Here is a 19,534-nt window from a genome sequence, read left to right on the forward strand (position 1 = left end):
AAAAGCTCTTTTTTTGTTGCCCAAATTATCAACTTAAAGCTTTTCTTGACGTGGCTCTCATTCGTCATCTCTCTTTTCTTACTTAGATATTTCTTCTTTCTTTCTTTTTTTCTTTTCTTTTTGACAAATTACACCCATGCGTTCGCCGACTCAATTGCCCAATCAGGTACCACTTGAATTTTTTTTTTTTTTTTTAATATGGGCTAATAATTGGTTGTCAATTTTTTTTTTTTTTTTTTTGTTAAATTTTTAGAGCTGATCATCTGTGGATTGTGCTTGTTTGGGCTAATATGTGGTTGTTTGAGCTAATTTGTGATACTTTTGGGGCTGATTTGTGGAGTCGATTGGACTGATCGGTGAAGAGGGGGCAAAATTTTGAAGGGAGGGGAGCCAAGTTTTATTTTCCTTAAGTTCAATTTGAATTAGGCCTTAATATATCTACAATGTAGGGAGGTCAGAGTCCCTACACATAACATGTGAATGAAGTCTCTGAGTGTATGGTCTCCACCAACTGTGAGACATTGTTTGCTTGCAATCGATGTAAGATAAATTTTCCTCGTTGAAATACCATGAGATAAACCAAGAGAGAAAAGGAAAGGAAAAACCTTTTTTCTTTCGGATCTGTATGGTCTTTATCATTTTAGGCTTTGTCCTGCTCCTAATGCAGCTCCTTCTGTTTCTTAGTTGAATGCATTCTCCAGTTTACCAAAAAAAAAAAAAAAAAACCAAGAGAGCTTCATGGGATAAGGCATTCATTTACTATGAAGGACTTGTTGGCTTGTTGCACTTACAATAAGTGCACTAACTAGTTTCTGCTCAAAAAGATCATACGCCTTTTTTTCATGCAAAACTTTCTAGAGTTATGTTAGGACCATCAAAAATGGCACAATTTTGTGCCACAACTCACCACATGGCGAGTTGTGACTGGTGAAGGAGTGTTTGTGGGCCATGTGGGGACACACCTTCACCAATTACAACTTGCCATTTTCGGTGGTCTCAGCATTTTTCAACTTTCTATTATCATGTGACACATTATGTTTTGAACTTTGCCTTGGTATGGGTTTTGTTTTTCATTTATTTTTTTAGAAAAAAGTTCAATTTTCTTATTAGGCCAAAACAGAAAATCTTTATTGTTTTTGCAAATTAGATTGTCTTCAACTATGTTCTTTTTAAAATGAACTATACATCCCATAAGTTCTTAGGGGCCATTTGGTATAGCATTTTAAATAATAGTTTTTCAGTTTTTAAATAACATTATACGTATTTTTATACACTTTTTCACCCACACGTATTTCCAAAAAATACAAACAGTATTACTAGAACAATGTTAACAAACGAGCCATATTTTTCGTTTTCTTTCCCCCTCCCCCTAAATGGACCTTTTTTTTAAAGGTACCAGAATACTTACAATCTTATTAAATTGGCCTTACAAATTGGTGCTATAATTTTAAGACAAAATATAATTAAGAAATTTATCTAATATGTGGTTTTCTTGAAACCAATAAAAATCATTACAATGTCAATTTGTACGTTATTTTATAGTAAAATCGGTAATAACTTCAACATTTTCCTTTTTTTAGTAAACAATATCACAATCTACTTTCTCAAAAAAAAAAAAAAAAAAAAAAAATCACAATCTGGAAAACTAAACAACCTTTCTCTATTATGCTATAATTTCCCAACCTCTTGATTTTGGAGTCTTTTGGCTGAATATTGCAGAAAATCAAGTTTATTTGTGATATAGGTACTGTTCAAAGTTATTTGAGAAATTGAGGAGAAAAGTAAATTTCAATAACCCCATTGCAGAAATTCTAATAAAAAAGGATGAGAGAGGAGAGAGAAATAATGTGACAATGGAGTGAGAAAAGAATTGAATTTCGATAATGAGGTTATCAAAATTCATTCTGCTCGATTTCTACTGCCCAGATCGATGTCTATGAAGTGCCTAAAGGAGAAGTGCTCAGGAAAAAACTAATTGTGGCAACCAAGTTGCCAAAATTCAAGGGGAGTGAGGAGAGAGAAAAAAAAGGATCGTGGCAACCAAGTTGCCAAAATTAAAAGGGAGAGAAAAAAATGGGATGAAAAAAAAAATTTTGTGTCAACCAAGTTGCCGAAAATAAGAGGAAAAAAACAAAAAGAGTGGTACTTTACTCTTCAGCACTCTCACTTTGGTGGACCCCTGCACCTCATTTCTAAAAAATATGGCAAGGTCAAAAAAATTCACTATAATAATATTTTTATTTTTTGTTGAGAATCATAATATTATATATATATTCCAATATTGCTGCTCTTGTACAGTACTACTCAAGTAAAGGAAAATTGAATGCTAACAACTTTTTCTTTTCAGCAACTTCTTGTTATTTTGTATTTATTTATTATTATTTGATTGTGTTGACACAAATTTGTTTCCCTCTCATTTTCAGCAACTTGATTGTCACCATTATTTTTTCTTCTCATTTTTGGCAACTTGGTTGCCACAATCCTTTTTTCTCTCTCCTCACTCCCCTTGAATTTCAGCAACTTGATTGCCATAATTGGTTTTTTCCTTTCAAGCACTTCTCCTTCGAGCACTTCATTAATCTGGGCAGTCAAATTCAGGTAGAAGGAATTTCGATAATCTCATTACTGAAATTCAATTCTTTTCTCACTCCACTATCACATAATTTCTCTCTCCTCTCTCATCCTTTTTTTGTTAGAATTTCAGTAACGGGGTTGGCAAAATTTGCTTCTCTAAATAAACTCGATTTTCTGTAATATTCAACCAAAAGTCTTCTTGATTTTGACTTTCCAATAATTTTGTTATAAGATATTACTGGCTCTTTAATGTCTTTTTGAGCTTGTCTACTTTTTAAAAATGACAAGAAAGAGTACACCTCCAAGTCGTTTTCCTTCAGTGTACAATTGGCTGAACCTCTGCCTTGATTTGGGAATAAGATCTACTTTGAATATTAATAAATAAATAAGGGATCAACTCTTCCATATTCTCGATGTACATTGCCTTCTTTTTTCTAAGTTTTCCTTTCCATTCTTTAAGTGAACCTTTTCATTTCTTCACCCCAAAAAAAAAAGAAAAAAAAAAAAAGTGAACCTTTTCATAAAATCAATAGGCATTTTACTCTTTTCTCTGCCGCTTTACATTTTTTAACAATTTTATAGCTGCTTCTAAGATTCCTCTTTATTTACAAGAAAAATGTATAATTTATTATTATTTTTTGTTAAACTACAAAACACACCCTCTAATTTTGATGCTTTTGATTCAGTTTCTTTAATTTTATTTTTTTTTATTTGCAATTTTAAACTGCAAAAAGGGCACAACCGCTCAAGGGTAAAAAATACATGCTTGTTTATTTGAGCTACTGATCTATTGCTAAAACATTAGTATATCTATTTACTTTATAATAAATATATCGTACCTTCACTCGTCACATCTTATTTAAAATATTCCCACAATCTTTTATATATATATATATATATATATGTGTGTGTGTGTGTGTGTGAAAATGCAATTAATTATGGTTGATTTTTAAGTTTCAATAAATTTAAAACGTATGTGTAGGGGCTAGGGCCCAAAATAATGTATTGGGTCTTGGGCCTTGTCTAAAGATACTAACAAATTAGAGGAGGAGAAGATGACTTAAATGATTCACATTACAAGTCTCATCAGTGGGGGATGAAGGGAAGAAGGTCCGAGGAGGAACTCCTCCTCGGACACGACAAACGCAGACCAAGTGTGTACTCTAACAATTGAAATGCGCCCCATGAACATGTGAGAGGGAAGAAAACTCAAAATATCTAAGGAAAAACTGCCACCACCACATTAAATGCACTGCAGTTATTTTTCTGGCCTCATTAATGTGGAGAGGACCCCTGAATAGTGCTGTCTTGGCTGCCACAACTCAGAGGGCTAAAAGGGGTGTCTGATGGGATGAGTACTCAAGTAGGGATCCAGATGATTAACAAGTGTAAGGTCCAGATCATCAGAAATGAGCTATATAATGTGGAAGAGCCTCCATGAGGAGGGGAGGAAAAAAAAAGGAGAGTGAGAAAGAATACTGTATACAAAACAATCTTAATATTGTGATCAATATACGTTAAATCTTGGTCTCCTCAAGCTAAACAGCCATTGGCACTGATGTCTTTTATTTGTGCTTGATTGTTTCTTGACTCCATACTAACTGTTGCCCAACTCATTTAGACCTAGTTCTTTGATCCATATTCTACAAAATTCATTGTATTGAACTTATTAGACCAGAATTTCATACATTTGGGCTTGGGCTCCAAATCTTGCCCTTACAATATGTGTTCACAATTTTAGTTCATTTAAAATTTTAAATTTATACCATCATGCACCCTTGGCGTGATGGTTGCTTCACAAGTATAAGTGCTTGTGGAGTGTAGGGGATAAGGGCCAAGGTTCAGGTCTCTAGGAGGGAATTTTATACACATATATACTTAGATTAGACTAGAGTAGAGTTGAATTTTTATCTTGTACTGAAAAAAAAAAAAATTTAATTCATTCATGCATTTGATTAAACTCTTTGATTCTCCAAATACTATTACCTTTTCAAAGTGAACACTGAATCTTAATTTTATTCGTTTGAATTGCTTACTTTTATTATTTTTCTAAACAATTTCGTTATCTTTCCCCACCCCAACTTAAAAAATTTAAGAAAAAAATAACGACTTTTAGCCCCTATTCACCATTTTCTCTCATCATCATTTTGACTGTTCAATTTTTTATTCATAAAAACTTGTTGCCACTTCACAATCAATATTTTCACTCCTAACTTTAATATATTAGTTATAAAAAAAGGGTCTCTCTTTCTCTCATTTATTTTGTGTTATGAAAGTCAGCACTTTCTAATCTAAAGTATTAAGGATTGAGTTACCAATCATGTTCTTTCTAGTTAAGAGTCAAGAAAAGGTAATAGACCTCTCAGCTCTCACAGTTTCACCGTGAAAGAATGATGCTTCCAGTTTCCCCACTTGATATTAATTATTTGAAAGGATGACAAGAACAGGACATTGTGAATTTTCTAAAGAGACAACCTCATTGAGTTGTGGTCCTTAATAAGGCATGTTTGCAGGTTAATAGATCTGGCTATTTTCCGGTGACAAAGGACATAAATCATGGTTGCTTTCGAAAGCAACACATATTTTGGTCCCCATCCAAAATATCAATGAATCACAACATTATGAAAATCATCAACACCCTTCATTCCTTAGATGTAAATTCGGTTCTCATCTTTTGGTATTAGAAATGATGTTAAAGATGAAAAGAACTTGACAGTTGACAATTATTACGGAACTTCAATTCTAGTGGACAAGAACTTGCTAAAACTTGACGGGTACAAATCATTGCGGAGCCAGAGGAAGGGAAGAAGGAAATGGGTTGGTGAGATTTCAAGTAAAACCTGGCGAGTCTGGCCATCACATTCTTTTCGAGCATTTAGACTCGGCCCAGCTAATTATGGTCTCAGAGCACACGCTCACTTTAATTTGTCTGTCATAATATTGGTAGTCCAAAATGGAATCACCAAATGTTGTCTTGTGGTGTAAGGTGTGCCTCAATTTGTGTCAAAATCAACCCTTATCAATCCAAGGCCAACCAAGCCCGAACCGTACCCACTCCCACAAAACAGAGGATTGGGAAGAAAAAAAAGCCAAACCAAAGCCCAAAACAATGTTTTGTAAAGAAAAATATTATCACATGCATCATATATATGAATCTAGATAATGCGGTTCTCACTCTTAAGACTCACCCACCCAATATAAGAGGGAGCATTTATAAGATAATTATTGTTCACAAGGGGGGGAAAGAATGAAAAATGAAAAATATGGTGAAAAATGGATGGCCTTTAGCTTGACCAGTCATCAATATCCAGTTAGATTAGTTTTTATTTTTATTTTTATTATAATACCGGGTCTCTTTCAAATCCAATGTGTCCCTACAGTTCAGAAAGAATGCCCCCAGGCATAAAAGTACTTTGCAATTCCTATAATGCACAATGTTCATCCGGACTTTCTGAACCAACATTTGTGTAAGAGTTTGTATTTCACAGAAACAATAATATACAAAACTGAATAGCAATTACAATTGCAGACAGTGACATTCTTTCCTTGTCAATTCCAAATTCAGTATGACTTAAATAATAGCCAATGTACAACAGATTCCAAAGGTCCACACGTATTGAGTTATGAAGGTGAAACACTTGACCTGAGAATGCTCTGACCAAGATAAATCTTCAGCCTTTTCACTTCATCTGGTCTTAAGCTGGTATATTGTGAGATAAAACGAGGAACATGCTGGTAGATGTTGATACGTGAAGCCAAAATTTACCTTACAGAAATATACAAAGATGTAAGGGTGAGCTGTGGCCAATCTGGAGGATGAGTTCACTTACACGGCGACAACATCAATGGCTTGAAGATGAATCACCAACTCCATTTTCCACTCAGCAGTAAGAAGGATATGTAACAGCTGTTATCAAGAACCTGTCTGCAGCGGGAGATAAGACTCTTGCTTGCCTCTAATAAAAACTTTAAGTTCTGTTGGTGCAACGACCAATTTCAACCACTCTTGTAGTTCCTCACCTTCTACTTTCTCTTTCCCTGGACAAGAAACACTATCAGAACACCATGGTCTTATTTATTTATTTTTTATTTTTGGGATAAACTGAATCATTTCATTCATAAAACAAAGACCAGCACATGAACATTCAAACCTAACACATCTGAGATGACAGTAGGAAGATTGAGCTGATTACAACAAAAGGAACTCCTAATAATAACTGCCAGTTTAGCAGTAGCATTAGCATGAGCAGTAGAATTACATGCTCTGCTAACCCAGCAGAAACTGCAAGTAAGAATTAACTCACTAAGCTCAAAGATATTAACAATCATAGTTTGGATAGCACAATCAGCTTGTGCCCAACTAGAATCCAGACAATCAAAGTAATATGATATAAGGAGTGCTATCATACATCTCAAGCTCATAACACTTTATATCTGGATGTATCCTCTTGACTCACGAATCAGTCCCTGAACTCGGAGGAGTGGCCACAAGTTAAGGTGGCAGAATCTAAAGTTTTTATTTTCACACATCAATTTTTTGGAAGGTAGAGAGTTTTGCACAAGTTTCTAGTCTTCTGAGTTTGTTTTCTTACAGTCCGTTCGGTTTGATGGAAAACATTTTTAAAAAACATTTGTCAAATTTTCTCGTATTTTAAACTGCAGAAAACTATGGTCAAGCCTGGTCAATGGAAAACAATCGGTTTTGGGTGGAAAACATTTCCATTTTCCGCCCTTAAAACCAAAGCTGCCACAGTGCCAAACCCAAAAACTTTCATGTTGTGAACAAAAGTTTTGGTCCATATAACCATTTGAAATAACAACAAAGAATGATGATTTTCCATGCAAACCAAAAAGCAGAAAATGTTTTCCAACTCATTTTCAGGGTTGCAACCAGACAGAGGAAAACTAGTCAATTTTCCCAAAAATGCTATCCAAAAAGAATTCAATTTCTAGAAAAGAGTATTAGAGTTAACGCTAATCTATATGGTGTTTATTAGGTTTCTGTAGTCCATACCAGTGAAATAGGGTCTAATATGGTTCCCATATTGCTTGCTTTTGTTTTTAGAAAAGCTTTCCTTGACATGTAAATTTTTTAGACTCAGTAAAAAGGTTCATGGTATCAACAAGACATAAAGAGAGCTTTGCGTGTTTTATTTGATCGAGGAACCATGCTTTCTTCCTTTCCTAATTCTTAAATTCCATTATGATTCTAATTTTCCTTCTCTCTTTAATTATCTGCTCTGCTACATTCTTTAATAGATCTATAACATGACCTAGTTTATTTATTCTAAGCAAATTAGCTTTCATAATCATAAATATCTTGCAACCATATTTTTGTCACAAGACAGACACAGACCTTAAGATTCTCCATTTCATGTAAATATCTAGCAATTTGTGTGATCAGCTGAGTTATTAGTGTATAAAATATTACCAAGGAAGTAGTAAACTGTATTAAAAATTACACATGCAGGCATGGCACATTTACATGTGCGCGTGCACACACATTATCAGAATCTAAAGGTGGCAAAGCATCACCTTCCAAATGGGCACCAAGCCCCTCTAAAACAGTAGGATTAGCACGCACAACAGAAAGCGCAACATCCAAAGCAGATTGCAACAATGCTTTCACCTCTCCTTGAACAAGATCGACAAGGTGCCCCTGCTAATATGATCATTCTATATCAGTATCTCAGAAAATATAATAGAATAAACTATAAAGAGACAGTAAAATTCACAGGACCTGATCCCTTCCCCAAGGAACACCTCCCCCAGACTCATCCATTCCTCCATTGGAAAGTGTGGCTATAGAAACTGGGCCTATGGTCTGATTAAGACCATATTCAGCTACTGCCTTGTATGCCATGTCAGTTGCTCGCCGTATATCATCAAGTGCACCAGTTGACACACGACCTGAATAAACCACTTCTTCGGCTGCACGTCCTCCAAGAAGAGTAACCAAGCGGCCTCGTAACTCATCAATGAACAGCAAATATCTATCTTCATTTGTTGGAGGGGTGTAAGTAAATCCCAATGCTCCTCCTGACCTTGGCAATATGCTTAACTTCTGATTGCACAAGAAAATTTAGTTATTAGTTAATTACTATATCATCTATGTCATGTAGACATCAATAACTGGGTCAGGGCAGTAACATTTCATAGGACGTGCTTGATTCTGATTTATAATTTCTTGCAAAATATTACTAGCACTTTATTTATTTATTTTTGCTTCATTTGTACGTAATTAAAATCTACCTTATTTTATAAATAACATCTGTGCCTAGTACATAAAAAAAGAATAAAATATTAATATGCTCATCAAAAGAACAGGATGCAATCCATAAAACATAAATGAAGAAAGACACGTCCCCTGTATGTACTAATATTGGTAAAAATGAGATCTGGAATTAAGTCCAGTGTACTACAAGTAAAATGCAAAAAACACAAATGCTGATACATATCATGGTTCGAATAGCCAGTGTGTCCTATCTTCCAATTTGAAAACAAGAAGAATAGGAAGCAGAAACTAAAAGTATTTCAAAAAAAACATTCCTGTGATTTACCTCAACACGTGGCTGTCCAGGAAGAAGATTTGCAACGGCAGTACCTACAACTGCATGGCCAGCTTCATGCCGTGCAACCACACCTTTCTCACATCCTTGCAACTTAGCAGTCTTCTTCTCTATGCCCTACACCATGAGATTAGGTTTAGTTTCTCTATTAGTTAACACAGGTATTAAAGTATAATTATCATATTAATAGATTTCAATTATGATTTCTATGTTGCAACTGAATATAATGTACCTTCGCTTGGGGTGGGGGGGGGGGGGGGGACTTATTTTACATATTTTGGTTGAACTTATTATTACTCTCTAAGACAAGTCCCGCACTCTAAGTTGCACTTATTTTGCCGACCAACATCAAAGTGCCATCTGAGACAAAGCTCATTGGCACTTTTCTCATGACACACAGGTATCAACTATGGAAAACCAGATCAACAAAGTCACAAAGAGAAGAAGTGCCAATGAGCTCTGTCTCAGAATGGCAATTTGATGCAGGACAATAGACTCTAAGATGGAGTCTTATGTTTGGGAAACAAATGAAGAAATACAAGGTATAGGACCTAAGAATTGGCACCTAGCGTTTGCTTGGAATCAGCACCGAGTAGTAAAATAAAAAACAGATAGAACCTAGGAATTAACACCTAAGGCATGGAATTAGCACCAAGCTTGATAGGAACACATGAATCACAATTGGGCTTGCTTGGAATCAGCACCAAGAAAATATTATAGATCCCTCCTCTCACATGAATAGTGGGTCCTACTATGAATTTAATTAGTGGGATCCACTATTATGCGAGAGGAGTGAGTACCATAGTATTGTACCCTTGGAGTATTGGATAGTTACTCCTTGTTTGTGTTCAAAACCCACATGTTTGTGTGTAACTTACCATTTAAAAAAATAAAAAATACAGAGAAAAGTCCTAATGTCAAGACCTGACTTGGAACTAAGGGGGGAGAGAAAAGGTGAAATCATAATCAGCTGTTAAGGATCTACATAACAATTCAGGTTACGAAAAGGAAAACAGATGAACATTATTAGAGAGTAAGCACAACAAAGAAAGAAACATTCTCTCTCTCCCTCCCTAACATACATACATACACATTGACAGAGACTTACGGCTATTGATCTTTCCACTGCTTGAATAAAATCAATTTTCTCCACAACAACTTTTCTCTGTCTTCCAGCCAACAAAGCGGCTTCATTTACTAAGTTCGCAAGATCAGCCCTGAACAAAAATTTTAAAATGAAGATTCATTCCAATGTTTTCTGCAATTAGGATTTTGGAAAAAAGGAAGATGCAGCTTCTAAATGGACTGGAGAAAGGAGGGAAATTACCCAGTAAAACCAGTAGTCATAGAAGCAATGTCAACAAAGTCAACATCCTCTGCTAGAGGAAGTTCTTTCTTGGAAACATGTACTTTTAATATGGCTTCTCTTCCAGATCTATCAGGTGCTTCCACCTACAGAAAGAAAAGGGACACAATATGAGCATTATTACTGAGACAACTGCTAAGCAGAAAATGCTTTGATGTCGGATTTCAACATTCATAGAGATGGCAAAACTAGAATACAAACTGTAACCACTCGATCAAATCTCCCTGGTCGGCGAAGTGCTGGGTCTAGGACATCTGAGCGATTAGTTGCTCCAAGAACGATCACAGCAGAGTTGCTGTCAAACCCATCCATCTCCTGCATGCAATTTCACAAATACCAACTGACCAGCATCAGTACAACCAAGACAAAATGTTCTAGAGACTGAAAGCTATGTCTAGGGAGGCTTACAGTGAGCAACTGATTCAAGGTCTGCTCTCGCTCATCATTGCTAACAATACGATATTTACCATCACGACTTTTTGCAACAGCATCAATCTGCATAAAAAGAAAAAATGTGACTGGTAATGTATTACCTTCAGAGATTAAACAAAATTAATGACCACACTAAGAGAATCCCAGATTCTAACCTCGTCAATAAATATTATTGATGGTGCTTCCTTCTTTGCCCTTGCAAATAGATCTCTCACACGGGAGGCACCCATGCCAACATACAACTCAACAAACTCACTAGCGGAACAACTTATAAAGGGCACTTCAGCTTCCCCAGCCACAGCCTTTGCTAGAAGAGTCTTACCTGTCCCAGGAAGACCCACCTGTAAGATAAACAGAGCCTTACTAAATACACTTCAAACTTATTTCAACAGGTAAGACACTGGCATTTGCTATATATTCCCCACTATAACATTGCATAAACTACCAACATATACTGACATACAAACAGCGGATGAGAACCATTCAAGGGTAAAACTAAGCAAATCTCCATATCAAAGAGAAATATAGCCAGTCTTACATCCACTACATTGCAAATCAGATATCATAATTTTTTCTAAAATGTTAACCAGAAGGGTCTGTAGATTGCACAGCACCAATAAATAATGTAACTTTGGGTGTAGGAGATCTCAAGGAGAGAGAATTAGAATAGTGGCTCCAGCTTACAGTTGATTATGAATTGCCAATGATTTTTTGGAAAGCAATAGAAATTTATTACCAAAGATTTGACAATCATGACTTCAAATTTTCAGGTTCATAATCAGGTCAGTTACATTCATCATTGATCTCTGGATAAAACTTACCAGGAGAACACCCCTAGGAGGACGAGCACCAAGTCGTACATACCTATCTGGATTCCGAAGAAATTCCTGGACAATAAACATCAGCAAAAATAAATAAAAGAAATAAAAGTTAACAAATGCCCTGGGAAGATTATTATTATTTTACAAAAAAAATAAATAAATAAATGAGCAGGAAGCCTTAGGATTTTCTAGTCCCTAGAAATATTGACAAAATAATAATCCGAGCAGTGTCTAGCATACCACAATTTCTTCTAGCTCCTCCTTGGCCTCATCAACACCAGCAACATCAGCAAAGGTGATTGTTTCACCTTGTTCAGATGCTTTTGCACCACTAGAACCCCCAGATTTGCGGTTCCTAATCTGACCAGCTGTATGCTGTTCACAAACATATATTCACTAAGGACCATGTATCATTAGTTGCAACTATCAAGGTACAAGAAAAAAGAAGCATGCCGGTTCATACCTGAGAAAAGCTCACAGGAAACCGGTGAAGAAGCCCTGCAAGCACAGCAACATAAAACAAAGCTATCTGCAAATAACACTCCAAAGTCAAGATACAAAACTTCATTCTCAGACAACACATATTGCAGATTCAAAAGAAAACTTCAATAAATTTTCTTTTCAGTTTTGCATTCAACCATTTAGAATTTAATCTGATATATATAAAAGAATAACTACTTTGTTTATAGTTTCTTTATGCAGATTTACATATTACGTATGACCAGGAAATTTTAGGATGAATTCATTATTTGGAAATATTAAAATCTTTGTCAACTAATTTTCTCTAAACTTCTCATGTTACATAAAGCATGTCATCTTTATAATTCTGGATAATCTACAACATCATTTCATCTAAAAAATTAACATTTGGAGGATTTCCCTTTTTCTTAATTTACATTTTTTTTTTTTCTGAAAAGGAAAAATTGTATCACATAAATCACAATAGACAACCAGTAGCAGACATACCATCAATATAGATAGTTTAGGAATTAAGAACAATTTCCTAGAAAAATTGTAGTCACCAAAAAGAACGTCACACTTAAGCTCTATAGTGGCCCCTACTAGCTTAGGCCATTCAGCAAAAAGATTGCCTATACCTTAGGTAATCATGTACAAGCCATTGGAGCAAAAATGGTAATTAACTTTCAGGCCTTTCTTGCATGTCAATATTTGTTGACACAGATGCAAAAGTGAGATGAAACAAAGTATATAATTCTACACTTAGTAAATAATCTAGGACTGCATTTTTTCTAATAAGAAAATATTACGAGATTCCATTGCCAGGACTCAAACCCGGGTCTCATAGTTGAGAGAGGACTGTAAAAAAAAAAAAAAAAAAAAAAAAGAATGGATAAACAAAATAATTTGATACCTGCCATATTTAGTATCTAGTCAATCTTGCAATCTATATAAAGCCATCTTAATTTATTATAGGGTCAAAGCATAGCTCAGAGTTTCAGCATGAAAAATTGGTTGTACTGATTAACATTTAGTCAACGCAAAAACTTCCAAAGCAAGGACAGAGAATTCACAATAATCTTAAGTATTCAATGCAAAAAATCATGATTCTGGAAAATAGATCAGTTACAGAATTAAGTAGTTGCCTAGCTGTTATAGGGCTCACTGTTGACCTTATCTTCCATATCAACATATGGAAAATTATTGATATGTAGTTCTAGTTGTTGCTCACTATAAAAAATTAGCATTCAAACTTCATCAAATCTAGGTGAACAAAAAAGATTGGACTTTCTGGTGCTTGAAACCTTTGATAAGTATTTCTATTCTTCATCAATCTGCTGCCCATCTTTCATTAGTACATTACATAATGCATTAGTTTAATCTTCAGGCACAATGAACTGCTTATAATGACTAATGTTGGGTCATGTCACAAACTACTAAAGTCAAGACAGCAAATTTATAACCGTTAAGACAAAATAAGATTTATCTACCATTAAATAAAGGGTGAAATGCATTATTAGCCCCTAAACTTTAGCCCATGAGTGACTTTATTCCTGAAGTTTAAAGTGACACATTAGGGACTAAAAGCAATCAGTTTAAGATTGTTAGAAGTTAAAAGTGATCACTTTTAGTTTGTCATGGTCAAAAGGCGATCACTTTACTAAAAAGTGAACATTGTATTTTGGCCTTAAAAGCAAGATAACAAAATTACCATTGCAGAGTTGAAGAATCCACCGGACCGCTTATCGGGGGAGCCAAACTCCACGGAATTCTCAAGCATTTTCTCATAGGGGGTCTTAATATCGGTGGGGCGAGTGGTGGTGTAAACAACCCTCTTGGTGGGCGCCACAGTCCTGAGCAAAGACTCAGATTCCTGTAACTTAATACTACTACTACTAGTTTCAATGTCCTGAGCTGGAATTGAAGTTGCAGGGTCAGACTTCAACTTGAACATAATGTGAACCCCATCAACCTCAACCTTGTGAACCTGATTGCCATTAATCTTACTCAAAAAATCACTGTACGGCACACTGACAAAAGTGGTGGGCGTCCGGGGCTCCGAACCCGGCAACGGAATTCCGGGTCGGAGCAACCGCATAACGAAAATCACAATCCCTAATTGCAAGAGCAAAACCCCAATTTCCTGAGCTTGAACTATGGGTTGCCACTGCCACTTATTGCCTTTCGAAGACGACGAAGAAGACGAAGACGAAGACGACCACCACCACCAATTCCCTTTGCCTTGCTTCTCCTTCCGCCGATTCGGGCCCGAATTCGGCGAACTCTTATTGCCACTCTCGCTCTCGCTCTTCCCGCCAGCTGAATCACTGTCCTGGCTACTACTCGCTTGGACTCGAATCCGATTCTTCGTCGCAAAACCTCCCCAAAGATTCAATCTTTCCCAATTCTTCGTCGCAATGGTGCTGAACTGTGGCCCGTAGAGCTTCGTTGAAACTGGGTTTGAGTTTTGGTGGGAAACCCTAGAAGATTGAGCGCGAAGGAAGCTCAATTGGTGGTAATGGAAATGGTAGAGTTTGTGATACGAATAGGAATGGAAACTTTGGTGAGAATGAGACATTGGGCGTAGAAACTCAACCGAGGACATTCTCAAACCCTAAAAAAAGCACACAGACAAAAAAAAAAAAAAAAAAAAAACTAAAATTTCAATTATTAAATATAGTAATTTCTATGTGTATATGTTGTATGTGTGTATTATATATGAATAATATATATAATATGTATATATGTCGGTTGGTCTGAGGTTTGAGAAATGAGAATTGAGAGGATTAAGAAAGATAGAGAGATGGATAGATAATTCAGGGTCCAATGGTGCTAAAGGTCAGACAGAACACAGAGACAGAAGAGAGCCAACAGAGAGATGTAACATGGCTTATCAGCCGTTGGATTTATAAGTAACTGTGTATCCGAACCGTCGAATTTCCAGTTTTGGATAAAATTGGGGTATTTTGCTGTTTTTTATAATTATCTCTTAAAATTCTACTATGTAGTTGCTTAATTAAATTATTATTTATTAAAAAATATTTATATATTATTATGGTTGTGTGTACAGAATTTGTTAATAAATTATTTTAAAAAAAAATTTAGTACTAAAAAATATAAAAATATTGTCAAAAAAAAATTAATTTCTTTTTTATGAAAAATTTTTAGAATTATTTTCTAAATCAATAACAACATCCATAAACTTTTTCCTATTTTTTGTTTGGTTATAATTTTAACATTATCCAGCCAATAGTATCATAGTACTAAATTTTCCAAAATGATCATTCTTTTTTGAAAATTCAACATTTTAAGGAAAGCTCTTCTATTAAGAAGAAAAGAATGGCTTTTTAAAGAAAGCTAGTTTATGTGCTATCTTTTAAATAAAAATGTAGCAGTTAAAGTAATAGTAAGTACTAAGTAGGAGTGGGTTTCAATTAGCTTAATTGGTAAAATTTTTAATGATTTTATGAGAGATCTGAGATTCGTACTAAGTAGGAATATAGAGAATATTTTATTTTTTAAAGAAAAAAGATTTTGAGACATTAGTACCATCAAAATGGAAAGGAAGGAGGGAGTAGCAAATGGAGTGTGATAAGGATCACTAGGGGTGAAATTGGTTCGAATCGATCAGTGTTGAAGCCAATTTTTGCACTGAATTAACCTGACTACCATTGGTTTTAGTTCCATTTGGTTGGGTTTTCTATGTTTGGAATGTGAGGAACAAAAACAGGAAGAAAAAGAGAAGAAGGCATACCTATAGTAAAAAGACAAACTATGACAGTAACATCTACACAAAGAGGGAGAGAGTGTGTGTGGAGGTCGGAAAAGAAAATAATAAGATGCTAGGGTTTAAAAAAAAAAAAAAAAAAAACACTCAAAAGGAAGGGTGGAGTAGCATGTAGATGGGATATGCTCAGTCTATTTCACCGGAAAACCTTTTGTAAAAATAGTTTTTCACATTTTCCAGTATTTGATAGCATAAAAAAATTGGTCAACGGAAAACAATCTTTAGTTAATGGAAAACTCTAATAAAAATAAGGCTTATTTTCGATAGGTTGTTTTCCATTTTTTTTTTTTTTTGAAAACAATCTCTCTCTCACGCAGCGCATAACTCTTATAAATATTATCTTCTTCTGGCCCAAGAAACAATATTTTCTTCCACGCCTTTAGTCTTTCCCATAGTAAGCTCTGTTGCTTCTTCTCTTCCCTTTGTTGTTGTTGTTGTTGTTGTTGGTTTTTGTTTTTTGTTTTTTTTTTTTTTTTTTTTTTTTTTTTTTTTAATTTTATCTCTTCTCACACCCTCACTGACACCCCCTCTGGTTTCTTCTCTTCTCATAGATTTCTCTCTCTATTTGTCTTTCTTCTCTTTTTTCTCTCGGTTTCTCTTCCCCTATGTAATACCGTTCTCTAATAAGGTTTTGATTTTTTTCCCCCTCATATATTAGTCAACAATTCTATAACAATTTGGCATTTTGGTATTTATCAAACTATTTGTACTAGATTATTTTGCCAGTTAAACTATTTGGTTTATGTGGCATTTCGAACTATTTAAAATGCAGCTTATGTTATTTTGAATTATGAGAAATATGGTTGATTTATATATATATTGTACGGTCCATAGATTGGTTGTAGGCCCAAGGCCAAGGCCTGCGTAAGTTAGGTGCAGGCCCAAAGGCCAAGGCCCATAAAAACCAAACCCTTTCAGATTGTACTGACCAAGTAATGGGGGGTTTGAGAACGATACAGTACAAACCGAACCAAGGTGTTGTTGAGAATGCTTATAGTGCCTTAGGGATATCCGCTTGCTGAACATAGATTCGAAGGTTAACACAAGTTCCAATGGGGTCAGTTCAGAAGTATGCTGTAGGTCCCATCTAATCAGGAATCTAGGTCAAAGTGGGGCCCTCATTTTGGGGTAAACCACCACTCACAATGGCAGGCCCATTAAGGGAAGGCTATACAAGGTGAAAAGGACGATAAAGAAATGGTTGGAAAAAATTGGGGTAAAAGAGAGACAAGAGAGAAAACTATGAGGAATGACTAAGTAGGAGCTCACTCTTAAGTACGAGGCTCCTTGGGAAACATACTTAGGGTAGGAGCATACGGATAGGTCATTAAGGCCCTCCACTTAGGTTGTTGGGTTGACATCAAGAGGTTTTCTTGTCGTAGGAAACTCTTTACCCACACTATAGAAGTAAATTAGGGATCTAACCTTAAGGTCCACACCAAGCTTTTTGGGTCGAGGTTCCACACACACACACACACACACATATATATATATATATATATAATTTATATTACTGGTTCATATATATGAGCAAGATGAGTGTTTAAGATCATGAAAGTTGGAAAAATAATTTTGATTGTTTTTGTTGTCAAAATTTTAGTTTGAAACCAATTTTTTTCTATTTTTTATTATTTATTATATACATTACGTAGGTTTACACAATACACATGTTATACACATTTTAAGGTTGTTGCAAAATACCTTAAAATGAGATAATTTTCCAAAAAATGTTCTCTGGAAAATGAACCATTTTCAAAAAATGTTAATGCTGAAACAAACAGAGTAGGCATATGCAATCAATCACGTGTGTTTATGTTCAGAGGTTGAGGTCTGCATGAGAAATATGTGTGTTAAATGGAGTGAGATAAGGATTGTTAAGGGTGAAATCGGTTCGGGTCGGTTAGTGTTAAAGGCAATTTTTGCACTTAACCGACTTGACTATAGTCGGTATCAGTTTCATTCGGTGGGATTTTTTGTGTTTGGGATGTGAGAAACAAAAGCAAGAAGAAAAAGAGAAGAAGACATACCCATATCAAGAAGACAAACCATGACAGTAGCATCTCTTGAGAGAGAGAGAGAGAGAGAGAGAGAGAGGAATGCATAGCATGCCAATAAGTTACTTACTCTAAGTTACCTAAATAAATAACTAATATATATATATATATATATATATATATCAATTTGGTTCGATCGATGTCAGGGTGAAAAAATCCAGCATTGCCACCAAATCGATATCAAAGAAAATTGACTAAAGCTCGAAAATTTCAATTAATTTTTAGTTTGTCCATTCAGTTGGTTGGTTTTTTTACACCCCTATGGATCTCAAATAAATGAATAACGTTAGTACACAAGAAAACTTACAATTTTTACCACAACTTACCTGTATGGTGAGTTATCAATGGTGAAATCCATGGTAACTTAGTTAGGCTAATCGGCAACAAACATTTGGTGCATTTATTTTGGGCTTCAATTGTGCAATAGACAATGTTAGATTGGCCTGTCTCGTTTCAAAATGGGCCAGGATCAAGATTTATTTATTTATTTATTTATTATATATAAAATAAATGATGTCCAAACTCTTGTTCAAACTATTTCACTTCCTTACTACAAGAGATGAGACTAATAATATGATAGATGAAACTTAGACTTTTGACTTTAGAATATGTCTTTCAAGTCCATTAAACTTACCTTGGGCTCAGGTTGAAAATTTTTATTTATTTATTATTTTTTTTAATGGAATCGATAGAGAGATTTTATTAATTTCTTTGTAAATTGTTATGTCAATTACTATCTGGGGTTCCAAGAAAGCTGAGATATCCCACAAACGAGAAGTCAAGCTGAGTTGTGAGTAAAAATCATGTTGAATTTTAACTTTTCGTTTTTCCTTTAAAGATAGACATGGCTTTGGGGGCTTGGCTGTATATATAATTTATTTATTTATTTTAGCTTCTAGAATTTAGATTTTTAAAAGTTAGGAAATGACTCAACATGTGTGAAATATGTTATCTAAAGTTGGTAGGAAAAGGGTCAACAGTCTTGCAATTTTTGGTACTCTCTGATCTTTCCAACAAAGATGATTAGGTTCAAATGATTTTATGATTAGATGTGATGAGGCCCACTAATCATGCAGAACAAGAAATCTGTATGGTAATTGTTGATCAGTTCAAATGATTTTATAATCAGATGTGATGAGCCCCACTAATCATGCAGAACAAGAAATGTGTATGGTAACTGTTGGTCATTGAAAAACCACAAGGTTATGACACTCACAAACATAGCATAAACAACCACCGATCCCTCGTATACCTGTTTTCTATTTTGTCCTTTTATTATCCCATGAAGACAGGAAGACAAATACTAGGTAAAACTCCGGTATTCAAGGATCTCCAAAAGCTATCAGCTTAACAATATTTTTCCTAAATTGGCTTCTCAATTCCACATTTTTTGGGACCAGATTTAAGATTGACTTCTTAATATTTTGTAGGAAAACTGACCTCTCCTTTCGTCTTCATTTGTTTCTCACATT

The 19,534-nt window shown here is 35.0% G+C and overlaps 1 protein-coding gene across 1 annotated transcript; it reads right to left on the bottom strand.

The window, feature by feature from the left end:
* Window positions 1-5,953: 5,953 nt before the first annotated feature.
* Window positions 5,954-15,079, bottom strand: LOC115985178 (ATP-dependent zinc metalloprotease FTSH 9, chloroplastic-like). The gene is made up of 13 exons (XM_031108141.1): window positions 13,933-15,079; window positions 12,226-12,291; window positions 12,003-12,137; window positions 11,763-11,828; window positions 11,097-11,282; window positions 10,918-11,004; window positions 10,711-10,824; window positions 10,471-10,595; window positions 10,252-10,360; window positions 9,135-9,260; window positions 8,315-8,638; window positions 8,110-8,233; window positions 5,954-6,612 (listed from the first exon to the last, which is right to left on the bottom strand). The coding sequence occupies exons 1-13, from the start codon at window positions 14,824-14,826 to the stop codon at window positions 6,488-6,490; spliced, it is 2,481 nt and encodes an 826-aa protein (XP_030964001.1). The 5' UTR covers window positions 14,827-15,079; the 3' UTR covers window positions 5,954-6,487.
* Between the last annotated feature and the right edge of the window lie 4,455 nt (window positions 15,080-19,534).

The sequence above is a fragment of the Quercus lobata genome, chromosome 1 (genome assembly GCF_001633185.2).
Source record: "Quercus lobata isolate SW786 chromosome 1, ValleyOak3.0 Primary Assembly, whole genome shotgun sequence".
Taxonomy (NCBI): Eukaryota; Viridiplantae; Streptophyta; class Magnoliopsida; order Fagales; family Fagaceae; genus Quercus; species Quercus lobata.